Source organism: Zea mays, chromosome 7 (genome assembly GCF_902167145.1).
Source record: "Zea mays cultivar B73 chromosome 7, Zm-B73-REFERENCE-NAM-5.0, whole genome shotgun sequence".
NCBI lineage: Eukaryota > Viridiplantae > Streptophyta > Magnoliopsida > Poales > Poaceae > Zea > Zea mays.
Genome location: NC_050102.1, coordinates 112,616,778 through 112,633,198, shown reverse-complemented (window position 1 = coordinate 112,633,198; position 16,421 = coordinate 112,616,778). Strand labels below are relative to the sequence as shown.

Below are 16,421 nucleotides of genomic sequence, written 5' to 3'. Positions count from 1 at the left end.
GTTGGTGGTGTGGGGTGTGGGCATAACGGCATACACATGGGGGAGCCGTGGGGTTCGGGGGTGGGCGGGTGTGGGCTGGGCGGAGGTGGGCGGGTGTGGGCTGGGCGTCGTGCTACTGCTAGGGGGACGAGAGGCGAGTGGCGGCTGCGGAGGAAGGATCTAGACGCCGGGGATGGGGTGGGGTGGATCTTGGAGATGTGGCAATCGGAGGTGGTTGCCATGGGAATGGGAGGCGGGGCGACTGCTACGGAGTGAGGAGGCTCTCGTTGCTCGGGCAGCGAACGGTGCAGATTGACATGGATAGTACAAATTGAAGGGATGCAGAATAGGGAGAAGCAGAACAAAGAGAGACAGCCTACCCCTTACCTTCTTCATAGTGTGTGTATATACATATATGTGTGTGTGAAGAGATACGTCCGATTAAAACATGCAACAATTGGTCCATCAAAACACGCCAACTGTTGTATAAGCAAAAGCTGTGACTCAAGCTAAGGCCCCGTTTGGTTTGGGGGTGACTAAAGTTTAGTTACTTTTAGTCCCTAAAGAAGTAAACATGGTGACTAAAGTAGGTGACTAAACTTTAGTTCTTTAGTCACCAAATGGGTGACTAAAAGGAACTAAAGTAGTATTTTTACCTTATTTACCCTCTCTACTTTTTTCTTATAGCAAACATCCATTAATTAATAGAGGTAAAACAGTCATTATTCACAGCAATTGATGTTCTTTAGTTCGGTTTAGTCACTGGAACCAAACGGGTTACTTTAGTGACTAAACTTTAGTCACTAAAATTTAATCTAGTAACTAAAGAAACCAAACAGCGCATAAGATTCGGAAGCCATGAAACCCATGGTTCTTCCTACTCCCTCCATATTTTGTAGTTTATTTTTATACAGTTTGGCGTCAAAATAAAAAAGATAGATGTAGTATTTTATTATTGTTACTGGTATATGAGCGAAAATCACTCCAAAGTCCAAAACAAGGTATTTTCTGGATCGCTTCTGAAGATTTCACATTGCTGAAGATTTATTTTACTAGTGAGATGCCGTACGTCCCAAGGCAAAGTTGGGCTGTATAAATAATACTCTGATCTTATCCATCAATCATCATCGAGAGGATCGGAGCCGATTTGTCTCATCACCGGCTGGCTCACTGCGACGCGACGCTGCCCTGCCGGCCCCAGCCAACTTGACCAGTTCCGCTGCGGAGCCTTATCTTATCGTCGCGACCGATTATCCTGAGGAGGAGGCTCACCGGAGGCCGGACGTCGGCGCAACGACCCGGGCAGCGGGGCCGCCCGCACCTCAGCCGTGCGTGTTGACGCCACGGCGGACGTCATCGCCCACAACACCCTAATCTTCGGCCGGCGTCGGGATCTTTATAGTCGTAGCGGTGGGATGAGACAGCGAGACAAGACGCCACCGCCAGCGCGATGCCGGACCACGCCTCTGATCTTACAGCTTGTTCAGTATAAATTGCAGCTTGTTCGGTGGCATGTTTGTCGGGCTCCAGCTCAACGCAATCCGGGCATGTATGCATTCAAAAGGAGTCGACCAAAACGAACCGGTAGATACATGTTACAACTGAGAACCATATTCAGCTACGAGGTGACTTACAGTTACACCCTACTCCAGCCTTATCTATCTATTCGCCTTCCAGTTCCAGAGCACACAAGTGCCCGGACCAGGTCGGCAGCCGGACCACCCAGGGCCCAAGACGAAACGCGCTGCTAAATCCACTGGAGACCAACCATCCATCGGCGATCGAGGGCAGGAATCTCGCTCTTGTATTCTCGTTGCTAAACACGGCACGAGAGCCTTATCCCGACCAAACATGATTAGACCGGCAGAAGAACCTTTGCCCCGATAGGCAACAGGATAAGGCTACCGCCCGCGACTGTTGCTGTGCGGCGGGTCAGCAAGTGCAACCACCACCTCCACTCCCCTCCCCTCCACTGCACTGTTGCTCGCCATCATTAGCTGCAGCGAGGGCTACGAGGGTCACCACCCCACCCGACCCACAGACAGAAGGAATGCAACGCGACCCGCAGCGTCTCGGCGACCTTTGGAGCTTCAGGGCGGCAGATCGACGTGACCGGCGACCTCGACGAGTGCCTTATGTTTATGTACACAGTGCGGTGGCCACGCGACGAGGACGAGGCAGCACGAACAAGGACATTCCCAGACCACAACATTCCTAGAGCATTTTGTACACCACCTGCGAACAGTCGCGAGCGACGGTCCCTTCCACTAGTTCCACCACAACCACAAGGTCTCATGCCGCCTAGAGCTAACTGCACCGCACCCCCGCACGCCGACACGGTTCACCTCGGCACGGTGTCCGCCGCCGTCGTCGCCGCCGAGGGAGGCGGCGGCGGTGGGGCGTGCGTCTGGTCGTCGTCGGAGACGCTGGCGAGGCCCTGGACGAGGCGCACGATGTCCGCGGGGTCGTCCAGGTAGTACTTGGCCTTGCTGGGCTTGCGCCCCACCGTGCACGCGAACACCTCCGCCTCCGCCTGCAGGGAGGACACGCCCCTCGCGGCCGCCGCCGCCGCGATCACCTCGAACATGTCCTCGTCGGACCGGTCGTCGCCCACGCACAGCACGAAGTCCGGCAGGTCGTCGTCGGCGTCGCCCCGCTCCTGCGTCGTCGACAGGATCCGCTTCGCCACCAGGCCCTTGCTTACGCCCTGCGAAACCGGGGGGAAGGGCCAGCATTTTCCTTAGCACGACAGACAGACAGACAGACACGTCGCTAACTGAATCAACAGTAGCAGTTGCTGTTGTGAGCAGCGGCAGGCAGGCTTTTTATACTACCTGTGGCTTCACCTCGACGAGGTTGGGTCCAGCTTTCACTGAGACCGGCTCGTTTGCAAGCACGCTCTCCAGATGGTCGTGGAGCTCCTTGGCCTGGCAGGATCCGAAATCTGGATCGGCGTCCTCGTAGCACCACACGATGGCAGTCTCCTTGTCCTCAATAGTCGACCCGTCCGTAGTCTCGGTATAGGTCTTCATCACAGGCTCTGCGATCTGCTTCCAGCTGCAGTCTATCACCGGAACGCATGTCTCCCATTCTGCGTCTCTTCTCAGCCTACACAACCGTCGACAGCATCAGCGATTAGTGTGTGTGCTCTCCAGCAGTAGCAGATCACGAACTGCTTGGGAGACAGCAGGAAGTTATTATTTTACCTGAGGAAGCAGCCGTGTTCAGCTGCTAGTCCAAGGCTCTCACATGGTAAGAACCATTCGTTCAGAGTCATCCGGCTCTTTGCGCTCACAAGGAAGACCATGTTGTTCCTGTCGCGGCAAAGGCTGTTCAACATGTCTATCGTCCTTGAGGTAGGACTCTTACCGAGCGAAGTCTGCGGCATCAGCGTCCCATCGTAGTCTAAGAGAATGACACGCTTCTTCGTCCTCCGGTAGGCCAAGACCAAGTGCTCCACCGCAAGCTTCTTGAAGTTTGGGTCGAGGGCCACAACCCTGAACTTCAGCCCAAACCCTATGCCCCAGCAACGCCTCCTGTTATGGTCGAGGCAAATCCGCTCAAGATCTTGCAGGAAGCTGTTCGCCCAGTACCCGACGTCGTGCGTGCTCACGTATCTGTGGTGTTTCTCATGTCTCAACACCTTCTCCCCTTCCGGCATCTCCAGCGCGTAGTCCATTGCGTCGGCTACTGAATCGATGTTCCAAGGGTTCACACGGATAGCGCCGCTCAGGGAGGGCGAGCAGCCGATGAACTCTGACACGACAAGCATGCTCTTCTTCCTTGAAGCCGGACCAAGGCCTAGAATACTATCTATCCTCTCATTCCCTTGTCGAGCAATTACGTACTCGTATGGGATCAGGTTCATCCCGTCCCTCACTGCAGTGACCAAACAGCACTCCGCGACGACATAGTAAGCCATCCTCTCATAGAACTGCAGAGGCTGGTCGATCAGTATCACCGGCTGGTAACCTGGCTGCCCGAACGCGTCGTTGATGCGCCTCACCATTGCATCGCTCTCTTCCTGTACCTCCCTCACATCCTTTCCCCGCCCCCTTGCTGGATTGGCGATCTGAACAAGCACCACCCTTCCCCGCCACTCCGGATGCTGCATTAGGAGCTGCTCAAACGCCAAAAGCTTCAAGCTAATTCCTTTGAAGATATCCATGTCATCAACACCAAGCAACAGCAGACGGTTCCGATGACAGAACTGTTTCAGAAGCTCGGCCACCTTGACCCCAAGCTCCGGGAGGTTGAGGACTGACCGTAGCTGCTCCAAGTGTACTCCCACAGGCAAGATCTTGATAGTAACTGTCCGGCCATAGTACTCCAGAGCAATGTAGCCCCTCTGCGACTCATACTTGAGCCCGAGCATCCTGCTGCAGCACGACAAGAAGTGTCTGGCATAATCAAAAGTGTGGAAGCCAATCAGATCGGCGTTCAGCAGCGACCGGAGCAGCTCCTCACGCACAGGCAGGGTCTTGTAGATCTCCGACGACGGGAAGGGGCTATGGAGGAAGAACCCGAGCTTGACCCGGTTGAAGCGCTTCCGCAGGAATGTGGGGAGCACCATGAGATGGTAATCGTGCACCCAGACGAAGTCTTCGTCGGGGCTGATCACCTCCAGGATCTTGTCGGCGAAGATCTTGTTGACCGACACGTAGGCCTGCCAGAGGAGGCGGTCGAAGCGGCCGCCTAGCTCCGGCGACAGTGGCAGCATGTAATGGAACAGTGGCCAGAGCTGCTGCTTGCAGAAGCCGTGGTAGAAGCGGGAGCGGAGGTCGGCGGGCAGGAAGGTGGGAACGCAGCGGAAGCCCTCGAGGAGGTCGTGCGCGACCTGGTCGTGCTCGGCTGGGGGCACGTCGTCGCGGAGGCCGCCGACGTAGACGAACTCCACGTCCGCGCGGCCGTGGTGCGCGCGGAGGCTGTCCTTGACCTGCAGGAGGAGGCTGTCCTGGTCCCACGCGAAGTCCCACCCGCCGCCGCCGGCGCCGGCGGCGGCGCGGCGGGAGGCGCGGACGGGGAGCTGGTTGGCGACGATGATGACGCGCTCCCGCGGCGCGTGGGAGGACTGGTCGGCGGCGGAGGCGGCGTCGGAGACGTCGAGGTCCGGCACAATGCCGGAGGCCGTCACGACGCGCGGTATCCGGCGGCGCCCCAGCGACGGCAGCGGCTCGCCGCCGCTGCCGCCGGCGGCGAGCTCCAGGAGGTTCGAGTAGGATCTGGACACCATGCCCGCACGGGCGACGTCACAGCGAGCTGCCTGCCGCTGAACCTCCAAACAAGGATTCGATCTTTCACCGCTCGCCCTCCAAACCAAGATCCGGCGAACAGTACTCTGGAGAGGGTCTCAAGAAAAAGCTTCGCAGGCAGCTTAAGAATGAACGGCCGGCGGAGATGGAAGAGGATCTGCTGTCCACCAGTCTCCGGCGGCGAAGAGATAAATCTCGGCAAGGGAATCGAATCCGCAGAGCAACTAGTAACAATCAGAAAACCGAAAAGGCTGCCCTCCCTCCCTCCCTCCCTTTCCGGAAAAAAAAACCCACAAGCAGCTTTCGGCCGAAATCAATCCGGACGACCGAGCAACGACGTCTCAGGTGCTCCAGCTGGGACGGCCACTACCACTACCACACCTCGACAGACCGGCGGCAGGGGGGAGACAGAGTCTCGCGCGCTCGCCGACGACGACGACCCGGTCCTGGACCGGCATTTGGCCACCTCCGCCTCGCCCTCGCTCTGCAACGCACGGCAGCGCCAGGCAGCCGCTGCCGCAGCCGCAGCCGGCAGGATGGGTAGGAACCGGCTGGATGGAGAAGAAAGGATTTGGCGGGGCAGGGAAAGCAAACCCCGTTTCCAGGAAGGAGGAGGGATTCGAGCGAGGCGTGGGCTGGCAGCGCCGCTCGCTGGATATAGGAGGCGGCGCGGAACGGAAGCGATTCTTGGCCTCGGGTCGCGTGCAGGGGGCGTGGTGGACTGGTGGTGGTGGCTCTTGAGCGATCGCAAGAGACGCTGAGATGTGTTTGTTTAAGTAGCAAGCAGCAGGAGCAGCAGCCGAGAGAACGAGTTGCGATAAGCTTTAGCGTTTTATTTTATTTTAGTTTAGTAGCAGAGACGCCGATCCGGAGCCGAGCAGCCGAGCCGAGTGGCCTCGCGATGGAGACGCGCCGAATAAAATACTAGTAATACAACTCGGGCGATTTGCTGGAAACAACCCTGTGTTCTTGTTGTTTATCGCTTGGGTGGCCGCTTGCCCTCTGCCTGCCGTCCTGTCCTGCTGCCCACGCCCACCCACCCGCCCAGCAGCTGTTCGGATCACGATTATGGTATGCTGCTGCCTCGAACGAAAGCGTTATCCTGTTTGCTGGTTTTTAGATAGCGAGCACACGTTTTGGTCGCTCAAAGAGCGTGTTGGGGGAGGTGGGGATTTGTTCCTCCGGACTCTCTACCAAGGCAAGCAGGAACGGGACGGAAGCGTTCCTTGCGAAACCTGGAGTCTTATCTGTCGCCCGCCTGCTCCGTCTCCAATTTATTTATTTATTTATTTATTTATTTCCGTTCGTAGCTGCACGCCTGCACATACATGCGATCTTTTGACTTCAATTGTTTTTCCAAGAAAGGACTGGATAATGACGCGTTGTTTTTTCTCCTGCCAGCCAGCAACTCTTAAGCCCGTCCGCCGCCGCCCCATCCGCGCACTGCTAAAAACTGGACAAGGAATCAATCGCTCCTAAACAAATCCTGTGCCTGCAGCGCAGGAGTTTTTATTTTTTTATTTTTTTATTTTTTTTGCCCCCCGATCCGCCTCGATCGGCATGTGAATAACAGGAGGCCGAGGGACCACCGTGAAAAAAAAAGTTGGGTTGTTCACACGCAGAGACAGCGCAGTACAGGGGGAGCTAGCTGGAAGCGTGAGTTCCCACGATCTGCATCTGCCTGCCAGTGCCAAGGCGAGCGAAAAAGGGGACCACGCCGCGCTGAGCCCTATCCACTTCCGGACCCTCTCGCGCCGTCCGATCCCCATCGGGCGGCCGGGGCAGCCCGCGTGGGAAAATATCCGCCCGCGTCGGCCGTGTGAGATCGCCGCTCCCGCGCACGTGCGGCCGCCTACGTGTCGCCCGGGAAGGGCGCCGCGGCACGTGCCGCGGCCCAGCTGTCGCTCCCCCCGGGCAGGAAGAAAGAGAGGGTTTTTTTTCTTCCCTGTGGCAGGGGCCCGTCGGGAGCTTGGGTTTAGCCGGCCTGGACGGCTAAGACCAACTCCAGCAACACTCCGCATCCGTATTATACATGCTCTGAGTCACTATTTCGCTCTCCAGCAGGCTTCGCATCTGTTTCCGCAAAACAGACGCCGTGTACCTGCACTCCCCTTTTCCACGGTTTCTCTCTCCTCTCCCCAGAAGACTGCATGCGCCACCTCCTGCTCGCGGGCCCCAGCTGTCATAGACTGCATGCGGAGTGCAAATACGGAGTCTGCTGGAAACGGGGACGGATACGGAGAGGAGAGAGAAACTGTTGGCCGTGCTAAATAGGGATACGGAGAGAGAGTCTGCTGGAGTTGGTCTAAGGATATCCACAACCGTTACCTCTAAATTTTTTCATCTATGTTTCTCCTTATTTTTTATCTCCGGCAGCGGTTCCCTCTAAATACTCTCTATACCTCACTACAACTATAAAATATCATTTTCTATATAACTATCAATTTTTTATCTACTAACAATTACTCGTGGACTCACAGCACAGTGTTTAGGGTGATGAACAGTGGCACGCTAGATTTGGGGGAGAAAGAAGGAAGTCGACACGTAGGGGGCACCGCTGCGACCGTGGGATACCCCTACAGCCGGCATGCAAGGGGATGGCTAGCGTTTACTGCTGCGCACAGCCTAAGACCAACTCCAGCAGTGTGCGACTCCGTATCCCTAAAACGCGCGGCCGACACATTCTCTCTCCTCTCCGTATCCGGCTCCGTTTCCAGCAACACTCCCCATCCCACTCCGCATGCAGTCTATGACACATGGGCCCCGCCAGCAGGCGCGCGCGCACGCAGAGAGTTGCGGAGAGGAGAGAGAAAGTGTGGAAATGGGGAGCGCAGGGACACGGCGTCCATTTTGCGGAGAGGGATGCGGAGTCTGCTGGAGCGCGCAACAATGCCTCAGACCGCGCAAAATGGGGATGCGGAGTCGGATATGGAGTCTTGCTGGAGTTGGTCTAAGGAGAGGCCGCTGGCAGCGGCAGTGCCGAGGACGAGGACGGGGAGCAAGCACGCATGTGAATGCCACGCTGGGGACCTTCCTACCTTGTTGTAGACACCGGAAAAAAATCTTATTTAGGATTAAATCTTGTTCGGTTCTTTTTGTTACACATAGATTAGATTGGATAAAAAAATAAAAAAAGTTTTACTTGTTTAGGATTTAAATTCATCTAATCACACTCAATCCATATATATTGACAGCTAACCGAACAAGCCTATATATAGGGCTGGAAATAGATGTATGGAGATTCGAATTATCTGTATTCGCTAAAACTACTAATATAGATATCCATATTTGTATTCGATTTTAATATGGATGTCAAATGGATGTATTTGAATTTGATTTATAATACTTTTCTCTATCTGATTCTATATTCGTATTGAAAAAAAACATGAAACATTCGATAATATTCGTATCCGTGAAAAAAGTATGTTTAATGAAACCATTTAAAACTTAACTTTATCACTAATTACTAATTAAAAATAATTTTAAGTTTGATAATATACTAAAAATGATATATAAATCATTTAAAATATTAAAAATATTTATATGATAAATAAATAAATATATGAACCTTATATTTCTAGTGATATTCAATAATAAAATTCAATAGGTTTCATAAACATTCAATTATAACTCTCCATTTTATCTATACACTGAACACATCTCAACAAAGTTTCATAAACATTCAACTATAACTCTCCACTTTACAATATAAAGATAAATTTCTTCATGTTTTCATTTAAGTTTTGGTACACATATTTATATAGGACATTCATTTTAGAACGGAAAATTTGTTTTTATTGATACGTAATATTTTATATCAATTCTAATTTACTTGTATTTGTACAAATGTCACTTATTAAATATTACATGTTTTGTTTATCTTTTGTTACATACTTCGATAATTTAAAAATATTATTTATATAGTTTTGTTGACTTGGATATGAAGGATCACGAGAAATCTATTTTAATTTAAATTTATTTTAACTATCTATAAACTTGTACTTAAATAAAAATCCACATATACATATGTTAAATTTTAGGGTATGATGTTTGAGTTGAATTGAGTAAATACCTGAATAAGAATTCGGATTCGACTATCCGTTTTGTATTCGTATCCGAAGATATTCGAATTCGTATCCGAATTCGGACAAAAATATGGTAAACTGTGACATTCGTATTCGATCCGTTTCCACCCCTACTTATATGGTCCGAGCTACAGTTTTAGACTCGACGCTACAGATCACGACGCCACACAGGGCTGAAAAGACTACATAAAAGACAACCACAAAACATAATGTAATACGTAATACGGTTTGTAAACCGCCACCAAATTAAGCAAAGATCTCCATAACCACTGACTCCACCCTACGACAGGCACCAATTACCTGCATATAAGTTTTTTTAGTACAAGTGCCAAACACTAAATCATTCTGTCTTAACCATAATGCCCAACATAATGAGGCAACCCTAGTCAAAATTAATGCCTTAAGTTTCCTAGAGAATCCACATAGCCACTCACCAAAAGTGTGAGTAAAACTATGTGGAATCTCCAAACCAAACGTAAATTGGACTGCCCTCCACATAAACCGCGCATAATGGCATTCGAAAAAACAAATGATTAATAGACTCATCCTTAGCACAAAAGACACATCTCTTACTCCCTTCCTAGCTCCTACGGGCTAAAATTGTCTTTAGTTAGGACTACATCCTTCAAGAGGTACCAGAGGAAAATCTTTATTTTCAATGGAATTTTGAGCTTCCGGATTGGATTTTTCCGCCTAACAATATCTCTGATTAATAGCACATCATACATCTAACAAACTGAAAAGGTTTTACTCTGATGGAGAGACCACTCAAACACGTCATCCGGTTCATTTAATTGGATCTACATAACCAGCGTCGCAACACGATACCAAGCCTATAGGTTTGCATTCACCACTCCTCTTCTAAAGGATACAAGTGGGATAGTGCTTAACACCGATGCTACGGACGTATTTTTCCGTTGAACTATATTGTACAGCCAAGGATATCTATGTTCCTGCTTAAAATTGCTTAACCATTTATCCTCCTAGAATCGCACATTAAGTCTGTTATTCACCCGTAACGTCCCCAGACTCAAAAAAATTCTTTCACCTTCATAAGACTAGACCAGAATTAGGAATCCCCTTGTTTCTTCTGGACCTGGCCTATATGTTTGTGTTTCAAATATTTCCTCTGCAGCATCCTCTACCACATGCCATCTTCAATTGGTAATTTAAATAGCCACTTTCTTAGCAATCATTGGTTTTGCGCATATAGGTCCTTCACTCCCAGCCCCCCGAGATCCCTAGGCTGGCAAATAACACTCCATCTAGTAAGACGATATTTTTTTCTTATGCTCATGTGACTGCCAAAAGAAATGGGACCGAAAGTAATCCAACTTTTGAAGAATAATTCTAGGTATATCAAAGAAGGATAACATGAACATAGCTATGTTAGTCAGTACCGAATCAATTAGTACCAGGCGGACACCTATAGACAAATGCTTGCTTTCCAATTACATAGCTTCTTCTCATACGTTGTTCAATCATACTCCAATCCACACTCGATAGTTTTCAAAAGTGCATCGGGATGCCAAGATATTTGAATGGGCATTCGCCTACTTTGTAGCTAAACAAGGTAGAGTACTGATGCTCCGCGTCCTTTGCTCGTCCAAAGCAGAAGATTTCACTCTTGTGAAAGTTAATTGTTAACCCTGAAACTTGTTCAAAAGCGTATAGAATCATTTTAAGGTTCTCCGCTTTCTCCAACTCATGGTCCATGAATAATATTGTATAATCAGCCTACTGCAAAATTGACAACCCGTCATCTATCAAATGGGGAACGATCCTAGCAATTAACCCTTCGCGTTTTGCCATGTTTACTAAAATGGCTAATATATCAGCCAATATATTAAACAAGATAGGGGACAATGGGTCACCCTGCCGCAATCCTTTCTTAGTTTCAAATGTGTTTCCAATTTGGTCGTTGATTTTGATCCCCACCTGACCCTTTTGTGTTATGGATTCAATCCACTGGCACCAAGTATGGCTAAATCCTTTCATTCTAAAGCTTACGTGACAAATGACCTTGATATGCCTCTCTCTAGCTCTTTAACGAATTTTCATTTCTTATTCAATGATAATGTTCTTTATACTAATATCACATTCAAGCTTTTTCTGTCTCTCTCGAGCAAGCAGGCCCGAATACTCACTTTTTATGTCAATTTCATTGATTATATTAATAATATATTTTTATACTCTTGTATTAACCATCCACATTGATGTTCCAACCTTTCAGAGCATGTTTAACTCTTTTCACTTTTTCTTCCCACACCTAAATACTTCTTCTGCTTCTCACAGGTCTAAACTTGCTGACTTCAACAATTTTTCTGAAGTCATGTCTTTTACTCCAGCAGAGTTCATATCTAAAATCCCCCCTCTACTGAGACACCTCAGTGCTGAGACACAAATGGACATGGTCAGAAAAGGATTTGTTAAGCCCTTTAACTAAAACATTATGATACTTAAGGTCCATTCTAGGCTGACAAGAAATATGTCTAGCTTTTCAAAGGTTAGATCATTCCTATTGTTGGACCAGGTGTACAGCCTGCCGGTCAGATCAAGCTCCACAAGACTGTTTCGTTCTATGATAGCAGTGAAGAGGAAACTCCACTTGTTAACTCCCCCTGCTTGTTTTTCTCACCTTCTCTTCTTAGAAGACATGTTAGCTATTTTAACCAATAGAGCTAAACAAGAGTGTGAAATATCTAGAGTGGTACCACAATTGGTGGATGGTGGTTAGTCAATCCTTCAATATGCAGATGACACCATACTGTTGATGGAACACAATTTTGAGAAAGCAGTAAACATGAAATTGCTTTTATGTGCTTTTGAGCAGCTATTAGGGCTCAAAATTAATTTCCATAAAAATGAGGTTCACTGCTTTGGTGAAGAAAAAAAATCAAGAACAACAATACACATAACTCTTTGGTTGCCGAAATGGGAGTACCCATTTAGATAATTAGGTATACCAATGCATGTTAGAAAACTAAGTAAGGTGGATTGGAAGGTAATTGAGAACAAATTTGTTTAAATTAACTAGCTAGAAAGGGAAGTATATGTCGGTGGGTGGATGAAAGGGAGATGTGCCCTTGAGCCATTTCTATATTGTTTTGGTGATTAGATGCACAACACATTATGTTTAACTAACATGATGAATGAGCAAAGGTGTGCAAAGCAAATTGAGCTCCAAGAGGTCATAATGAAAATCTAGATGGACTAAGTTAAAAGGTAAGCTCTGATCACTTAGTCAGTTGTTTTGTGTGCTAATAATGTTTGTCTAACTACGAGGGACTTAGTAAAGTCAAGTCCAAAAGAAGCAAAAGAAAACAAAGGAAGAAACAGGGAAAATGTGCTGAACTGCGCAGCACCGGACAGTCCGGTGTGCACCAGACAGTCCGGTGCACGGTCCAGCCTAACTCTCTGCTCTCAGGTTTTCAGCCTACGTCGGCTAAAATTCACCGAACAGTCCGCGCGAGACGCCGGACAGTCCGGTGTACCAGCCGTGCAACGGCTACCTGCCACATCGGCCTCGGTCCAACGGTCATGTGGTGCACCGGACGGTCCGGTGCCCCCACAGAAGCGGAAACCAACCAATCAGGTGATTCTCTGTCACGCCCAGCGTGTGTTGTGTTCACTGTCCGGTGTGCACCGGACAGTCCGGTGCGCCAGCGGACAGAAGGCAACCATGGCCTTCCAAATGGAGCTCGAACGGCTCCTAGCTCCCTTGGGCCTATAAAAGGGACCCCTAGGCACATGGAGCAAACGATCAAGCATCCATTGAACATCCTACGATGCCTAGACTCTGCAAGCACACATTCGGTTCATTGCGATTGAGATTTGAGCACTTCTTTGAGCTGTGACTCTGCTACGTTGTTTCATTTGCTTGTTTCTTGACTTGTCTGCGTGTCGTTGCTGCAACTCTAGTTCTTGTGTGTTTCTATTCCCTCCCTTACCTTGTGGTTTAATTGTGATCAATCTTGTAAGGGTGAGAAACTCCAACTTGTGGAGATTCCTCACAAAGGGAATACTTGAGAAAAGGAGGAAAGTCGTGGTACTCAAGTTTGATCTTTGGATCACTTGAAAGGGATTGAATGCAATCCTTGACCGAAGGAGGCACCACAACATGGAGTAGGCATTGGCCAAACCAGCAGATAAAATCACCATGTCTCTTGTGCATTTCTTTAGTGTGATTGTTTTTCTTCCATAGAGTTCTCATATATTCACTTGTTCTATTGTTCCAAAGTTTAATACATATCTCATAGGAACAATCAAGTGAAGAGTTCTCTCTCTATATATTCATAGCAACTTGGTTTTCATTTCACTAACATTTATAAACCAAGTTTGTATTGTTTAGACTTGATTTTTATAGGATCACCTATTCACCCCCCTCTAGGTGCTCTCAATTGGTATTAAAGCTGTACTCTTCATTCTAGAACTAACCGCCCGAAGAGATGGATTCTAAAGGCAAGGGGATGGTAATCAACGACAAGGAGACCCTCTATGTTGATGAGCCAAAAGGTGAAAAGCCCACTGACTCAGGCTCAAACAATAAGAGAAACGATGGAAAGAAGAGGCGCATCAAGAAGATCATCTACTATGAAAGCGACACCTCCTCTTCTTCACCAAGGGATGACGATGACGAAGACTCTTCGTCGAAAAAGAAAACTGTTAATCAGAACTACTCTTTTGATTATTCTCGCATTCCTTATAATTAAAATGCTCATTTATTATCTATTCCACTCGGTAAACCCCTCACTTTGATAGAGAAGACTTCTTTTTGGAGCCATAAAATTCGTAGTCATTTATTTTCTCTCCATCCTAGTATTTGGGAAATTGTGAAAAATGGAATGCAATTTGACAGTAGTGACAATCCTGTATTAATTAATGAACAAATTCATAAAAATGTCCAAGCTACTACTGTTTTGCTAGCATCTCTATGCAGGGATGAGTATAACAAAGTCAACGGCTTGGACAATGCCAAACAAATTTAGGACACCCTCAAGATTTCTCATGAGGGAAACGATGTCACTATGATTACCAAAATGGAATTGGTGGAAGGTGATCTTGGAAGATTGTCCATGAAAAGGGGAGAGGAGCCAACCGAAATGTACAACAGGCTCAAGACCCTGCTGAACAAAATCTGAAGTTATGGGAGCACAAGATGGACGGGTCATGACATCGTTTGTCTCATGCTAAGGCCGTTTACTGTTATTGATCCTCATCTTGTAAGCCTTATTCGTGAGAATCCCTGGTACACCAAGATGAAGCCCGAGGAAATTCTTGGAAATTTGTAAGCGGGTGCATGATGGTAAAAGAAGCAAGGTACGTTGATGACATCGCCAACGGACCACTCCCACTCTACGAGCCGCAGCTCATTGCTCTCAAGGCAACAAGCAGTAAGGAGGCACTACCTAACAAGGTGGCACAAGTTGAGGCTGTCGGGCTCAACGAGGAGGAAATGGTGCTTGTAATCAAGCGCTTCAAGACTGCTTTGAAGGAACACAAGGAGTATCCCAACAAGAACAAATCAAAGGGAAAGCGCTGCTGCTTCAAATGTGGTAAGTTCGGTCATTTTATTGCACAATGCCCCGATAATGAAAATGATCAGGGACAAGAAAAGAAATGGAAGAAGAAGAAGAACTATAGGAAAGCGAAGGGCGAGGCACACATTGGCAAGGAATGGGACTCCTACTGTTCTTCATCCGACTCCGACGATGAAGGATTAGCTGCCTCCGCCTTCGACAAGTCCTCCCTCTTCCCCAACGAACATCACATGTGCCTCATGGCTAAGGAGAAGAAGATACGTACACGAGATACCCCCTAGTATACTTCTTCTAGTGATGAGGAATCTAATGATGATGTAGACTATAGTAATCTCTTTAAGGGTTTAGATAGATCTAAAGTAGATAAAATCAATGAATTAATTGATGCCCTTAATGAGAAAGATTGGTTGTTAGAAAAACAAGAAGATATTCTTTATGAAGAACATGATAAATTTATTAATGATGAAAAATATTTTGCTTTAGAAGTTAAGAGAAATGAACTTCTTTCTTCTGAAGTATCTTCTTGTAATGATTCTATTTCTAGTCTTAAGAGTTTAAATGCTAATTTAAATGCTAAGCTAGAAAAGTGAATATCACTAGTTCATCTGTGGAGCATGTGTCTATTTGTAATAGGTGTAAAGATTTTTGATATTGATGTTTGCAATGTTCATGCTTCTACTATTCTTAAGTTGAATAATGATGTTGCAAACCTTAATGCTCAACTTAAAACTTACAAGAATGATTATGAAAAGATAAAATTTGCCAAGGATGCCTACACCATTGGTAGACACCCCTCCATTAAGGATAGACTTGGTTTCCAAAAGGGAATCAAGAACTTAACAAGCCAATGGGCCTCCAATCTCATCAAGGAGAAAGGGAAGGCTCCTATGGCTAGTAGCTCTCATTCTTCACATGACAAAAAGAACCATGCCTATCTTTATACTCATGTTAAGAATGTTTCTAATGTTGCTCATCATAATCATGTTGTTTTCCTACTTGTCATGATTGCATCATCTAGCTCTTCGTATGTTCAAGGTAGGAATAGATCTAGGCACCATGTTCACCATGTTGTTTCTCATGCACCTAGAAATGCATCAAGTGGTCCAACCATGCTTTATCATACTTATGATGCTTCATTTGTTCTTATGTGCAAAAATGATAAAGTAGTTGCTAGAAATTTGGGACCTAAGTGCAAGAGAGACAAAACTTGCATCTGGGTTCCAAAGTCTTATGTGATTAACCTTGTAGGACCCAACAAGAGTTGGATACCTAAAACCCAAGCTTAAATCATCTTTCAGGTTTATGCATCCGGGGGCACAAGCTGGATTATTAATAGCGGATGCACAAACCACATGACGAGGGAGAAGAAATTGTTCATCTCCTACGTCAAGAATAAGGATTCCCAAGACATGATCATATTTGGAGATGGGAATCAAGGCAAGGTCAAAGGTTTGGGTAAAATAGCCATCACTACTGAAAGGGAAATAGGCTTACACCTTTTCCTAAATGATTTTGGTGGTTGAATTGCCCAACACAAATAATTTGACTAACTAGTTTGCTCTAGA

The 16,421-nt window shown here is 47.5% G+C and overlaps 1 protein-coding gene across 1 annotated transcript; it reads right to left on the bottom strand.

Annotated features, from left to right (window-relative positions):
- Positions 1-2,159: 2,159 nt before the first annotated feature.
- LOC100501482 (uncharacterized) lies at positions 2,160-5,956 on the bottom strand. The gene is made up of 3 exons (NM_001366928.1): positions 3,186-5,956; positions 2,814-3,087; positions 2,160-2,686 (listed from the first exon to the last, which is right to left on the bottom strand). The coding sequence occupies exons 1-3, from the start codon at positions 5,210-5,212 to the stop codon at positions 2,321-2,323; spliced, it is 2,667 nt and encodes an 888-aa protein (NP_001353857.1). The 5' UTR covers positions 5,213-5,956; the 3' UTR covers positions 2,160-2,320.
- Positions 5,957-16,421: the final 10,465 nt, after the last annotated feature.

Excerpts from the sequence above, each read along its gene's own strand:
- LOC100501482 (NM_001366928.1), bottom strand. The coding sequence starts at position 5,212 with ATGGTGTCCAGATCCTACTCGAACCTCCTGGAGCTCGCCGCCGGCGGC. Across the intron at positions 3,088-3,185 it reads GAACACGGCTGCTTCCTCAG|GCTGAGAAGAGACGCAGAAT; the intron begins GTAAAATAATAA and ends ACGGTTGTGTAG. Across the intron at positions 2,687-2,813 it reads TCGTCGAGGTGAAGCCACAG|GGCGTAAGCAAGGGCCTGGT; the intron begins GTAGTATAAAAA and ends CCGGTTTCGCAG.